Raw genomic sequence first — 15,109 nt, forward strand, 5'->3', positions numbered from 1 at the left:
TGAGGTAGCGCACAGCACTGCAGCTGTGCACCATTGCGCCCACACTAACCCACACACTCCGGTCACTGTAGGGCGCAGGGGGGGGGCAGCAATTGAGTACCTCCTGGCAAAAGCAGCATATATACAGCTGGGCACTGTATATATGCATGAGCCCCCGCCATTTTTTACACCAAATCGCGGGACAGAAGCCCGCCGCTGAGGGGGCGGGGCTTCTTCCTCAGCACTCACCAGCGCCATTTTCTCTCCACAGCCCCGCTGAGAGGAAGCTCCCCCTGCAGACTCACGGTAGAAAGAGGGTAAAAAGAGAGGGGGGGCACATAAATTTAGCGCAATAATCATATATACAGCAGCTACTGGGTAAACACTGAGTTACTGTGTGATTCCTGGGTCATATAGCGCTGGGGTGTGTGCTGGCATACTCTCTCTCTGTTTTTCCAAAAGGCCTTGTGGGGGTCCTGTCCTCATATAGAGCATTCCCTGTGTGTGTGGTGTGTCGGTACGTTTGTGTCGACATGTTTGACGAGGAGGGCTATGTGGAGGCAGAGCAGGTGCAGATGAATGAGGTGTCCCCGCCGACGGCGCCGACACCTGATTGGATGGATATGTGGAAGGTGTTAAATGATAATGTAAACTCCTTGCATAAAAGGTTGGATAAAGCTGAAGCCTTGGGACAGTCGTGGTCTCAGCCCATGCCTGATCCTACAGCGCAGAGGCCGTCAGGGTCTCAGAAGTGCCCACTATCCCATATTGTTGGCACAGATATTGACACGGATTCTGACTCCAGTGTCGATGGCGATGATGCAAAATTGCAGTCTAAAATGGCTAAAGCCATCCGCTACATGATTGTAGCTATGAAGGATGTATTGCACATATCAGAGGTAAACCCTGTCCCTGACAAGAGGGTTTATATGTTTGGGGAGAAAAAGCAAGAGGTGACTTTTCCCCCTTCACATGAGTTAAATGAGTTATGTGAAAAAGCTTGGGATTCTCCTGATAGGAAAGTACTGATTTCCAAAAGGTTACTTATGGCGTACCCCTTCCCGCCAACGGACAGGATGCGCTGGGAATCCTCCCCTAGGGTAGACAAAGCTCTGACACGCTTATCTAAGAAGGTAGCCCTGCCGTCACAGGATACGGCCTCCCTAAAGGATCCTGCGGATAGGAAGCAGGAAGGTATCCTGAAGTCTGTTTATACACATTCAGGTACCATACTGCGGCCGGCAATTGCGTCGGCCTGGATGTGTAGTGCTGTAGCAGCATGGACAGATACACTGTCTGAGGAACTGGATACCTTGGACAAGGATACTATTTTACTGACCCTGGGGCATATAAAAGACGCTGTCCTATATGAGGGATGCCCAGAGGGACATTTGCCTACTGGGCTCTAGAATAAATGCAATGTCGATTTCTGCCAGAAGGGTCCTGTGGACTCGGCAATGGACAGGCGATGCCGACTCTAAAAAGCACATGGATGTTTTACCCTACAAGGGTGTTGAATTGTTTGGGGACGGTCTCTCGGACCTAGTTTCCACAGCTACAGCTGGGAAGTCAAATTTTTTGCCATATATTCCCTCACAGCCTAAGAAAGCACCGTATTACCAAATGCAGTCCTTTCGATCACAAAAAGGCAAGAAAGTCAGAGGTGCGTCCTTTCTTGCCAGAGGCAGGGGTAGAGGAAAGAAGCTGCACCATACAGCTAGTTCCCAGGAACAGAAGTCCTCCCCGGCTTCCACTAAATCCACCGCATGACGCTAGCCTCCACAGGTGGAGCCGGGAGCGGTGGGGGCGCGTCTCCGAAAATTCAGCCACCAGTGGGTTCGCTCACAGGTGGATCCCTGGGCTATACAGATTGTGTCTCAGGGATACAAGCTGGATTTCGAAGTGATGCCCCCTCACCGTTACCTAAAATCAGCCCTGCCTGCTTCCCCCATAGAAAGGGAAGTAGTGTTAGCGGCAATTCACAAATTATATCTCCAGCAGGTGGTGGTACAGGTTCCCCTCCCTCAACAGGGAAGGGGTTACTATTCCACAATGTTTGTGGTTCCGAAACCGGACGGCTCAGTCAGACCCATATTGAATTTAAAATCCCTGAACATTTACCTGAAAAGGTTCAAGTTCAAGATGGAATCGCTCAGAGCGGTCATTGCAAGCCTGGAAGAGGGGGATTTTATGGTGTCCCTGGACATAAAGGATGCTTACCTGCATGTCCCCATTTATCCACCTCATCAGGAGTACCTCAGATTTGTGGTACAGGACTGTCATTACCAATTCCAGACGTTGCCGTTTGATTTCTCCACGGCACCGAGAATATTTACCAAGGTAATGGCGGAAATGATGGTGCTCCTCCGAAAGCAGGGTGTCACAGTTATCCCATACTTGGACGATCTCCTCATAAAGGCGAGGTCCAGAGAGCAGTTACTGATCAGTGTAGCACACTCTCAGGAAGTGTTGCAGCAGCACGGCTGGATTTTGAATATTCAAAAGTCGCAGCTGATCCCTACGACTCGTCTGCCCTTCCTGGGCATGATTCTGGACACGGACCAGAAAAAGGTCTTTCTCCCGGCGGAGAAGGCTCAGGAGCTTGTGACTCTGGTCAGAGAACTCTTAAAACCAAAACAGGTGTCGGTGCATCACTGCACGCGAGTCCTGGGAAAGATGGTGGCGTCATACGAAGCCATTCCCTTCGACAGGTTCCATGCGAGGACCTTTCAGTGGGATCTGTTGGACAAGTGGTCCGGATCGCATCTTCAGATGCATCGGCTGATCACCCTATCCCCCAGGGCCAGGGTGTCTCTTCTGTGGTGGCTGCAGAGTGCTCACCTTCTCGAGGGCCGCAGGTTCGGCATACAGGACTGGGTCCTGGTGACCACGGATGCAAGCCTCCGAGGATGGGGGGCAGTCACTCAGGGAAGAAACTTCCAAGGGCTGTGGTCAAGTCAGGAGGCTTGTCTGCACATCAATATCCTGGAACTAAGGGCCATATACAACGCCCTGAGTCAAGCGGAGCCTCTGCTTCGCAACCAACCGGTGCTGATTCAGTCAGACAACATCACCGCAGTGGCTCATGTAAAACATTATCACCGTATATGGCGAAAATATGTTGCTTGGTGTGAGGCCAGGAAGGCCCCTACAGAGGAATTCCAGCTGGGCCGGTTCCTGCACTTCCTACAGTCAGGAGTGACTATGGGCTTAAAATTAGGGTCCATAAAGGTCAAGATTTCGGCCCTATCCATTTTCTTTCAAAAGGAACTGGCTTCGCTTCCTGAAGTTCAGACGTTTGTAAAGGGAGTGCTGCATATTCAGCCCCCTTTTGTGCCACCAGTGGCACCTTGGGATCTTAACGTGGTGTTGAGTTTCCTGAAATCTCACTGGTTTGAGCCACTTAAGACCGTGGAGCTAAAGTATCTCACGTGGAAAGTGGTCATGCTATTGGCCTTAGCTTCGGCTAGGCGTGTGTCAGAATTGGCGGCTTTGTCATGTAAAAGCCCCTATCTGGTTTTCCATATGGACAGGGCAGAATTACGGACTCGTCCGCAATTTCTGCCGAAGGTGGTGTCATCTTTTCATTTGAACCAACCTATTGTGGTGCCTGCGGCTACTCGTGACTTGGAGGACTCCAAGTTGCTTGATGTAGTCAGGGCTTTGAAGATTTATGTAGCCAGGACGGCTGGAGTCAGGAAAACTGACTTGCTGTTTATCCTGTATGCATCCAACAAGCTGGGTGCTCCTGCTTCAAAGCAGACTATTGCTCGCTGGATCTGTAACACGATTCAGCAGGCTCATTCTGCGGCTGGTTTGCCGCATCCAAAATTAGTGAAAGCCCATTCCACAAGGAAAGTGGGCTCTTCTTGGGCGGCTGCCCGAGGGGTCTCGGCATTACAACTTTGCCGAGCAGCTACTTGGTCGGGTTCAAACACCTTTGCAAAGTTCTATAAGTTTGATACCCTGGCTGAGGAGGACCTTGTGTTTGCCCATTCGGTGCTGCAGAGTCATCCGCACTCTCCCGCCCGTTTGGGAGCTTTGGTATAATCCCCATGGTCCTTACGGAGTCCCCAGCATCCACTAGGACGTTAGAGAAATTAAGATTTTACTCACCGGTAAATCTATTTCTCGTAGTCCGTAGTGGATGCTGGGCGCCCGTCCCAAGTGCGGACTACTTCTGCAATACTTGTATATAGTTATTGCTTAACTAAGGGTTATGTTATGTTTGCATCAGGTTGTCTGATGCTCTATTATTGTTCATACTGTTAACTGGGTAAGTTATCACGAGTTATACGGTGTGATTGGTGTGGCTGGTATGAGTCTTACCCTGGATTCCAAAATCCTTTCCTTGTAATGTCAGCTCTTCCGGGCACAGTTTCCTTAACTGAGGTCTGGAGGAGGGGCATAGAGGGAGGAGCCAGTGCACACCAGTAGTACTAATTCTTTCTTAGAGTGCCCAGTCTCCTGCGGAGCCCGTCTATTCCCCATGGTCCTTACGGAGTCCCCAGCATCCACTACGGACTACGAGAAATAGATTTACCGGTGAGTAAAATCTTATTTTTGTTTGCTTGTTTAAATTTAATGGTGCCTTAGTAATGTCAGATTATAATGCTGCTGACGGTAGTAATGATATTTATTGGCTGCATTACAGGTATATGAGGAGAATTCAGTAAATATTAGAAGCAGGCATAAAACCAAAGTTGGAGCAGATAAAGAACAGATCAAAAACGTTTAGTCCATTTAGATTGCCCATTTTCTGTGTGGTTTATTGTGAGAACGGACCTGCCTTTATCCCAAGCATGTATAAATACCCACTATGTCTGCTGGAGGTGTATTCCATGTATTTACTACGTTTTCACATAACCCACCACTCCTTAGCAGATTAATGCTCAAGATACTGTATATTTTAAAATACTTTAATCCTAAATCTTGTAGAACATTCTACACCCCTTCCCCCAACCACTCTTCTTGTTAAATTTATTTCAATGGATTTGATTCTTACACTTTTATGATTGTTGCCATGCTATGGAAGCACATTACATGGTGAGAGTTTCAGAGTAGGTAGCTGTGTCAAAGTATTATTGTCGTGAAGATGGGGTAGCATGGAGATATATGGAAAGCTGTCAGTGTATTTTAGGTGGAAGTACTTGGTAAAATAGATTAATAAGCGTTGACATGCTGCAAACTGATTGAGTACAGCTTGCAATAATAATAGACATTGTTACAATGGGTAGATTACCAGGTGTATCGGTCAGGATCCCACCAGTCAGAATTCCTGGGGAGGGGATGATTAGGGTTAGGCAGTGGGAGGGGTTGGTTAGGGGTAGGATTAAAATATTTCTCAGGATCAGTCGGGATTTTGACATTCTGGTTGCCACCGTCTGCATCCTGTCTTTCGTACCCAACCCGCCCACGGAGCGTTCAGTGCTAGAGAACTTGCAGCTTTTTTTCAGGTTATAGAGTCCGAATTCAGTTATGTCTCTTCATCCTTGTTTAAACGCCGGCCATGTCTTCTATTCAGCCTAAAAATATAGATTCTGTGCCAAAAATAAAAACAATAACACCTGTGACTTTGTGGGTATGGTGGTAATATGTATTCTTTTTTTTTCCAGCAATTTCAAAATGGTTTTAACGGTGGAAATGTAAATGAAACTTATACAGCACCAATAGATGTGGTAAATAGCACCCAGACTGCCACACATCTACCAGCTCATCATCATCATCATCCTTCTCTTCCTATGAACTCAAAACTTTACCCTGATTTACCATCAAGTGGATTCATGTAAATGTGTGGAGAGCAGCCGGTGTGTCTGTTGGCCTCAATAAACAAAGACTTCATGCTGAAAATGCTTTAAAATCCGGATTACATCCTAAAGAGTTTGGGCTATTTGCACTTCGTAGGCCGTCTGCGGCATACAGATTGGACTGGGCTGGCCAGGCCCTACCCGGATGTAGAGAAAAGCGTATTTTGGAAAACTGAGGAGGCTCTGGTTTTCCCCCCACTTACTAAAAGTACATATTCTTTTCAGTGGAACTTTATGTCAGTGTATTTTTGCAATACAGTTCTGTAATATATAACAGCATAAGATAAGTGACAAGACAAGGCAAACATTTTAGTTTCCCCTTCACTACTGTACAATAAAAATTGTTCCTTAATAGAGCACTTATGCCCTTTGAATATTATGGCATTTTAAAAAAAAATTATAAGAGAAAATTTCATACCGAAATCATTTTATTTCTTTTTAGAAGGAAAAATGTCACCCAACGAAAGCACTTACTTTCAAGCGGCAGTCCTGTTCACTGTCTCCATCCTCTTTGCACTGTAAGATAGACTGGATTAGTAACAATATGCAACTTTATTCTCTGTTTCTTTATACTGCTCTCATTTCAGATAGAATTTAGAATATGTAACGTGTCCTGAAGTAGTTGTGATGTATTCTACCACTGGAATTTAATTTAGTTTGTTCCTTTAAAATTGACCATTCAGTTTCTTAGTTCCTAAATAATGTAACTATGTGATGCAATCATTTTCATTATATGTTTAAATGCACCTTTTGCAGCTGCCCTTAAGTAGCATCTTCTGTTATCAATGGTCCATCTTCCAACATTACTGTATGTTCTGTATATACAATCCAAACCAACAGGCTCAGATGCCCTTTTAAAGTTGCCAGTAGAGATATGCTGGTGTTTCTCAAAGAGGTTACATGTTTTTCCTGATGTCCGTTCTGCACCTATGTATTTGCATCAGTGAACAGTGCTGTCCTAAAATTGAATCCCTGACACCAGGTTTTAGTATAAATTGTGATTTTCACCTATTCCCCCCTGTTCTGTTCCACCGTCTGTTTCTGTAAAGCACCAGTGTGCACAGCTTCAGCACTCTGTGCACATTCACCTCACCTCAACTCTCATGTTGTTGTTGCTTGAAGACTGATGTAAAGACGCCCCCGTACACACAACCTCCGTCACATCCATCTAGCCTTAGACCAAGAGTTGGCTACAGGGAATCATTCAACTGCTGAACAACTAATACAGTTTGCTTTGTGCATTTATGTTGTCTATTGGTTGCTTGTAAAGCTATATCTGCCGGTAGTAACATTTGAGAGGAGGTTTGTATTCCCTGCAAAAATATCCTGCTTTTAAGTTATCAAACGGAACATTTTTTTTTATATTTTTCATGAACTATTCTATAAATATGGATGTACCACTATGCAGCTTAAATTCTAAGAGAAATTGCAATGTAACATTGATGTTTCCACCTCACACAGGGTTTTAAAATCCTCTCCCCACCCCGCTTTAAGAAATTTAAAGGGACATCATCCTAGAGGTTATTTCGCTATTGTTTGTAGGTAGCTTTAAGGAAATTATCGGTTTTGATAAAATATTTCACAATGTTTTATTCTTTTAAATCACTTTTCTCTCCCATAGATGCTAGACTAGAGTGACATAGGGCAGTATGTATCATCAGATGAGACTATGAAGTGGTAGGCAAGTTTTTTATGTTGCTGATAGTGTTACATTTTGTTTTTAATTTTTAAATGTACAGATAAACAAAATGTTCCCTCCTGTGTAATTTTTATTACAACACTACCCTCTATTTTAGAAAGTCAAAATGCAAATACTTATTCTTTCATGGTGATTTGCCCTCAAGTAGAAACCATTTCGTCAGAACCTTATGTCCCGATTCCTGTTAAAATTGTTAAAGAATCTTTTTGGGAAGTTTTGTCACCTTGGGTGCTCATTTGTTACAGTACTATTGAAATTTGTTCATTTCTACATTTCTAAATATAACTTCATAAATTTATTATAAAAAAAAAGAAATGTTATTGCTGAATGCAAAATTTGGAAAATTCACACAAAGGGCAATGGTTAGGCATCTCTTTGTTCACAGTGCAGTATGGTGTATTAAAATGACATGCATTACTTGACCGCGAGTGCATGGCAAGCAGGTGCATAAAATCAAGCATGCAGTCTCCATAGTTAAACATTCTCAGTAGAATTTCTCGTACTGCGCTTCTTGGTGACTTTCAATGTTGTAGTGTCAATGAGTGCCACCTTTCCTGCAAGTGGATTCCGATTAATTTCTGCCCAGCTAGAACGGGTGGTATTCAGTATGCCGGCTGTTGGGATCCCGGCGCTGGAATCCCGACACCCGGCATACCGATACCTATTCTCCCTCTTGGAGGTCCATGACCCACCAGGAGGGAGAATAAATAGAGTTGCGTGCCACTGTGCCCGCAGCGTGGCGAGCGCAGCAAGCCCGCAAGGGGTTCATTTGCGCTCACTCAGCTGCCATTATACCGCTGGTTGGGATCCCGGTGCCGGTATGCTGGCCGCCGGCATACCATACTACACCCACTAGAACTGCCCATCAGCCTCTAGTGATGTTGTTGTGATGTGCAACGCCTGCTCTGTCATGAAGCAGTAGGCCCAATAAACTTACAGAATGGTATCCGAAAGTCCTGAAAAACTTTAAAATCATCTGTCTTATGTTGCAGCACTCACTACTGGGTTCCAACCTGCCTCAATGGCAGAAGAACAGTCCATTGAATGAGTTACCATGGCTGAGCAGCCTTAAGCTGGGTACACACCTATACAGTTGTCACCTCGTTCTTTCATTTTTGAGCCCTTCGTTCGATTACGGAAGACTGTGCTCATGTCCGATCATGCTTTGTCTGAAGAAAACCGGTCAAATCTGAGTAGTTTTCGTTTGTTTCAACAGGACCAGGTTGAACCGAAAGTGCTGTGTGTATTCAGCTTCGAACGTTTGTATGTTTGTACACCAAACCAGGGCCGCCTCTTTGGGCTGGCATAATTAAACTCCATTCAGGAAGCATTTTGTATGTGTCACGCTACTTTTCATGTAAACATTCATTTGTTCTGTGCTGCTGTATACATCCTTTTACCATTGCCCCCACCACCTAAACTGCAATCCAGGACTTGCTGGCGTGTGTGGTTCTGCAAGTGCCAATGTGCAGAAGCATACACCCTTTTAAAACCTTTTCCCCCCACACTGCAATTGGGACTTCCGAGCTAGGTCAGAACCAACAGAATGGACTAGCAACGAACGTACTAGGTCAGAAAATAATGAGGTAATTCTGGTAGGCTTGGTTTGGTCTTGTAATCACACCCCTTCCCTGCCTATTATGCAAATTTTAGGTACACCCACTGCTACCACTACCTGGAATCGGGAAAGTGTGTGCGCTGGTACAATTATTTCACACATATGATTGTATATGTGTGTGCGGTCGATCGAATCATAGCATCAAATGTGCGATTGTACAAGTGTGTACCTAGCTTTAGATCACAATTTGCAATGTCAAAGTCAAGTTGTATGGTGTAAACACACTGCCATTGGCTTCTGGAGCAGTGGAAACGCATTCTCTGAAATGATTAATCAAATTCTAGTGCAAATTGAAAGCCTTTCCATAAGAGTGCAGATGTTATAGCAGTAAAGGGGGCACCACCAAATCCAGGTTAATGGCCATAGTGTTTGAATAAGATGCTCGACGAGCACATATTGGCCATGTTGTGTATGTTAAGTTGTGGCCTACTTATGGATATCTTCATTTTTCCATCTATAAATTACATCTCCATTTGTCACAACAATGTGAGAGGGACATTTTGCATAACGGGAGGGGCCTGAAGAGATCCCTTTACACAGACTGTCTCCAGCGGCGCTGTTACCACTTGTCTCCAATGCTAATGCCACCTTGTGTGGTGTTTGTTATAGGGGTCTAGTTATATAAAGGTAAATTTTTTGGAGTTTGAGAAAATAGGCTGTTTGCCGTCTCCATATACAGCTAGGGGTAATCACTAGGATCGACAATGAACCAGTATAATAAATACATAGTAAACTTAAAAATATTATAATCCTGCTAAATTGAGCGTGTTCACAGGATTTAAGGGCATAATAAATGAGCTCCTTGATCCGTTGCATTAATAAGTTTTGAAAATGCTGATAACCCGTACTGGAGTACTACCATTTGTATCATTTTGTATTGTAACATTTTTTTTTTATATAATTCAGTTGACAATTTTGCTACTTTTGAAGATGCGTAGGGTCTAATAATTATTATGCCTTTCCTCTCTACAGTACAATTATTATACAGTAGGTGTACTCATTGTAGTTTGAGCATAAAAAACATTCCGTAAACCTCAAACTTCCCAAACTGTGTGCTATGTCTCCCTTTGGAGTCATATGGAATATGCAGGGGTTGGTGGCCCAGGGTCAAATGAAAGTATTAGCATCATAAAATGTAGACATACAGAAATGCAGTACTGTCCCTTACCACATACCTGAGTATACGGGTGACTTGTAAGCATATATACTTAATATCTTTATTTTTTTTCGGAATTTATCAGTAAGAAACTTCTGGCTTAGGGGTGCTGTGAAAAATGTGCTGATACTCTAAGGCGCTACAATTCAAGAAAGTTTGGGAACCATTAGTTAAACTTATAGGTTACAATACTGGACTACACACACATGCTTAATTATTGCTTAACACTTATAATGTCTCTTGAGAATAAACTGTTTTCGTCACACAATGCAATTTTTCATAAATTCGATTTTTTAAATTTTAGCAAAATACCACGTTTCTCTTCAATGTCACAGAGTTTGGTTTGTAAAATCTATTAAATAGCATCAGTCACCTACACTTCATGCCTCAGTAATGTTCCTGGTGAATGAATGATTGGCTGCATTCTCATAAATAGACTCAAAATGGCTGCCTTCTTTGGTGTGGGCAACAATTACAAGTTGTTATGAATTATTACTATAAAGATAGGTATAATATAATTAAAGATGAAATTAAAACTTTTTTTTTTTTTTAAAGTCTTTTCGCATTCACTCCCTGAAAACTAAAAAAAACTTGATGTAGGTTTGGCCTACCTTGTACTAGTAGTTTTCTTCTAATTTCTCACATTTTAAGATTTGATTGAGACATTGCCAATTAAACGTGAGGCAGTCACTTCAGTGTCCGATCTCCTTTGTCACTCACGTCAATGGAGCATGCAATAATTCATTTTGTTTTAAATTAATTTATTTAATACAAGTTAATTCTATTGAAGGGGGAAAAAAAATATATTTGTTTATCTCAAATCTTTTAAATGTTAAATTGATCTTCCCTTCATGTGAATCAATATTTGCCGTCATTTAACCACATTTTGTATAAAACAGGGTGCATTCTAAAACTCTTAAAGTAAGGAGAGTGACGTTTTGTAATATATTAATCATAAACAAGTATGTGCTTCCTACTCCGTATGAGGCTGGGAATCCAAACATTACATTGATATAGTAAAAGCCTTTCCAAGCACCAGGAAAACAACCTGTGCCTTATCTTGTGTTTTTATGTATTATTTACGTGTGTAAAATAAATATATATATATATATATATATATATATATATATATATAAAAAATAAATCTTTACATACACAGGAAATAAAGACTCTATGCAATGTTTTCGACTGTCAACCTGTCCAATTACTGAGGAAGGCATATGCATTAGGGTTTCTTGTACAGTAGAAATTAAACAGTATTGAGATTTTTATTTGGTTATAACGTAATGAATAAAAGTATAACATTGTGTTATGTTTTAGGTTATTTTTGTCTTATTTTTAAGAGCCGCGATCCATTATGGATTATTAAATATGAAAACATCCACTAGAGTTTGACTTATTTTAGTCTATGCTTGCTTGGAATGAAGGATTCCCTGGTTGAATTTATTATCTATTATCCTCCAAGCTTTAGTTTAAAAGTGTTGCTGTCACTAATCATTGAGGCCTAGCTTAAGAGCCTGTGATGGAAACTGCTGTGTTATATGCCTGTTACACTAAACATGCCCAAATGCAAGATTTTTTTTTTTTCAACATAAAAACAAAAATAACAAAAATGAAGGCATCATCAGGTGTACTCATTGTTTGCATTTAATCTCTAACTTTTCTATTTGCAAATTACACCAATGTCAGCTCGAGATGTTCTAATATTGTGTAAAATTGTGTTCTGAACAAAAAGAAAACAAAATTCACAATGACTGCTGCTTTGAGTTGGAGCATTACTAGTGTGCTAATTGTTACATATTACTATACCTGCTGAATTATATTTTTTTTTTCCAGAGGATGTATAGTGTAAACACAATTATGTTCATATATAGTTGCAGAGATCTTTTTGTGTTGTCAAGACTTCTCTAACACTTTTTTTTTCGTAAGTCTTGTCTTTCACAAAGGTTTAAAAAAAATTGAATTTTTAAAAGAATACGGCTTTGTATTTTTTTAATCTAAAAAACAATCATTTGATTTGTAGATGCAAAAATGTTTTAAATAATAAAAATTTGTCTATGTTAAATTGATGACATTGTGTGTGCTGTGTAACTTATATGTCATGAACAAAAGCAGCTTTCTATGTAATATTATAATTCTGAAACTATTTGCCACGGTATGGCAGAAAAAAAAATGCGTCATGTAAATTGAATTCTGTGTAATTATAATGATGCAGAAAACAATGGAAGAAATGTCAGTTGTGTTTTTTTTTTGTTTTTTTTTAATATTGTTTAATAAAAAAAAAACAATTATGTAGACTGGAATCGATTCACTTTGTCAAATTCACAGCGTTTGTTACCATTAAAATACTTCCACACATACAATCCTTCTCATCAACATTTTATTAATTTTAAAATGTGGCGTTGCTTGAAAATTTTGTTTTGGAACAATAAAAAGGCATTTGTGTGAGGCAACATCTCACATACTACATAATTTAGCAATTAAGCTATATATGGATCTGAGAATTTATTAATACTATGTAAAAGTGAGCCTGATTCCTACAAAATGTTGCGATTTTGTGGGTTCATCCAATGTTTCTGAAAATCAACCTTTGGGGCCTGATTCTAAGTTGCAAGCAATTGCGATGTTCAGAAAGGTGAGCAACATGTGTTTTTGCTATTATTCATGCTTGAAAATTATAGTGCGCATGCGTCCCACAGTGTGTACACACAAAGGCGCATTTGCAATTCAGATGCATGGTATCAGAAATCTGGGAGGTGGCTATTCAGATGCACAGAGAAGGTTCATTTTTTGGGAATGACTGTGAACTGGTTGTGTGCAGAGACACTTAATCGCTTACTATGGAAGCAAGTTTTGATGATATAACCGATGTTTGTGTCTAGAGACACTCAAAGTAGGCATCCCAGTCCCTGCACTTTCAGACGTATACTACTACAGCAGGGGAAGGACTGATACTAGCATTTGCACAGAAGAGTGCAAATCACAATGAGCCTCTTATTGTCACTTCCCAATGATTAGATATACTGCATTCTCAAGAATATCGGTTCTGCCACAAAATGGCCGACTCAGTGATGATTACAGTTCCTTGTGAATTGAGAGGTTGAATTCTCTTGAAATATTGGTTCATCCAACAAAATTGTCTTGGTACACTTTATTGAAGGCTCCATTTGGATATTTGTTGCTCTCATAATACTGCTATAGTCTTTTTGATATGGTTGTACATCAGACAAACCAAATATGTGTTGTCCATATCACTAAGTGCCAAACATGTGGTACTGTTTATGTACTGGTAATCTTGCAAACAAACAAAATATGCTGTACACAATATATCTAAAACAGCTTCTTGCAGTTCATTGAAACAACTGAGCTATAATGGCCCTTATATAATGTGTGTACTTCATTTATAACAGTGGGCCTGGTTTAGAGTTGGACAGCAGGTCCACGTGCACCATGTAAAATGTGACTTGGTAAATTTAGTTGCACTGCGCATGCACGCGGCTTGCTCCTGTAGTTTGTGTAAAGCGTATCTTACACTTTTTCCATTGTGCCTAGAGTTGTCTGGCTTGGGGTGGTCATACACCTCATAGACGCATCCAGTTGTGGCTCACTCGTATCTTTTAGGAGGCGTATCTGGTGTGCCGTTTCCATTATGATCAGAACAGACTATTTGTGTGTTTTTTCTTGCACTGAAACTTTCTTATATGCAAGTTGCAAATATCTTAAATGATGCGCAACTCAGAATACATACACAGAAATGTAAGTGTATGGACACATTGTGTACACAAGTCGCAGTTTTACATTTCGCTATAAGTCAGGCCCCTTTGTGTTTACCAGGTTTATTTTTGTTTTGTTATTTTCTGCAGCCTCAATGCGTAGTATGTAGCAGTATTGGATTTTCCCTTTTATATTGTGCTTTTTCTTTTTTTCTCCTTCATTTTGCATTGTTTGCACAAATCATACCTTTGGTGTTTTAAGGTATGTTCTGTATTTCTCTTCCTGGCCTTCAGTTATAATCTGTAAGACATTATATATCGTAATAAAACCTTCACAAAATGTAACTTATTGATGTCTGTTTTTTTTAATCATCCTGTTAACGATAAACTATAGTATCTGTATAAACTGTTGTGATGTCATCACTTATAATTGATACGTTCTGATATCATCACTTTAATGTTACCTAGCAAACCTTTTGTATTATAAGGAATAATGCACTGACAACAGTGAATTTAATCTGTAAATGATAACCCATCACATCGGATTTCTGTTACCTGTATTAAACCATACAACCTACAATGTTGTGCTTTCGTATGGTTATAGTACTTCTCTGCCACTTCTAATATTTATATAACTTAATTGTAGGGAGTGTATTATCACAATGAAGTATATGGTTTTTCACACCAAGTGTGGAGTGAGATAAGTAAGAACCAGTCCGCTCCCAAAGGTCACTTTACACGATGTGGGGTAGATGTATGATACCGGCACATATCGTATCCACTTCTTGGCTAACGGAAAGCGGGAGTGAAACACCCCACCTCCACTGGTGATACCGGTCAGCGGCCACAGTACATCAGCCTGATGCTCTGAATCTCTAATCCCCGCGACCCTCCCAGCAATAGCGCCCCTGTCACTCGAGCACACTTCTTCATACATGGCATATAAGCAGTATCTGTGCATATAATGGCGCTGATACCGCTTCTTCCCCATAACGTGCAGTCCTACATCTACCCCTGTGTTTGAAGAATGTCAGGAGCTGATTGGTTGGTACTTTATTACCTATAACAGTATCTGACCTGGGCAACCTGAAAACAAGAAGACCAGTTGGCTCTGCCAGCTGTTAAAAGACCCCTGAA

General features: G+C 41.3%; 1 protein-coding gene across 1 annotated transcript in view; it reads left to right on the plus strand.

The window, feature by feature from the left end:
• The window catches only part of AHR (aryl hydrocarbon receptor), a 229,663-nt gene extending 215,111 nt beyond the window's left edge, over positions 1 to 14,552 (plus strand). The window contains exon 11 of the mRNA XM_063921737.1: positions 5,595 to 14,552. Coding sequence (XP_063777807.1) covers positions 5,595 to 5,768 — 174 coding nt within the window. The 3' untranslated portion in view covers positions 5,769 to 14,552. The remainder of the gene's footprint in view (positions 1 to 5,594) is intronic.
• The last annotated feature ends 557 nt before the right edge of the window (positions 14,553 to 15,109 follow it).

The sequence above is a fragment of the Pseudophryne corroboree genome, chromosome 5, assembly GCF_028390025.1.
Source record: "Pseudophryne corroboree isolate aPseCor3 chromosome 5, aPseCor3.hap2, whole genome shotgun sequence".
Taxonomy (NCBI): domain Eukaryota; kingdom Metazoa; phylum Chordata; class Amphibia; order Anura; family Myobatrachidae; genus Pseudophryne; species Pseudophryne corroboree.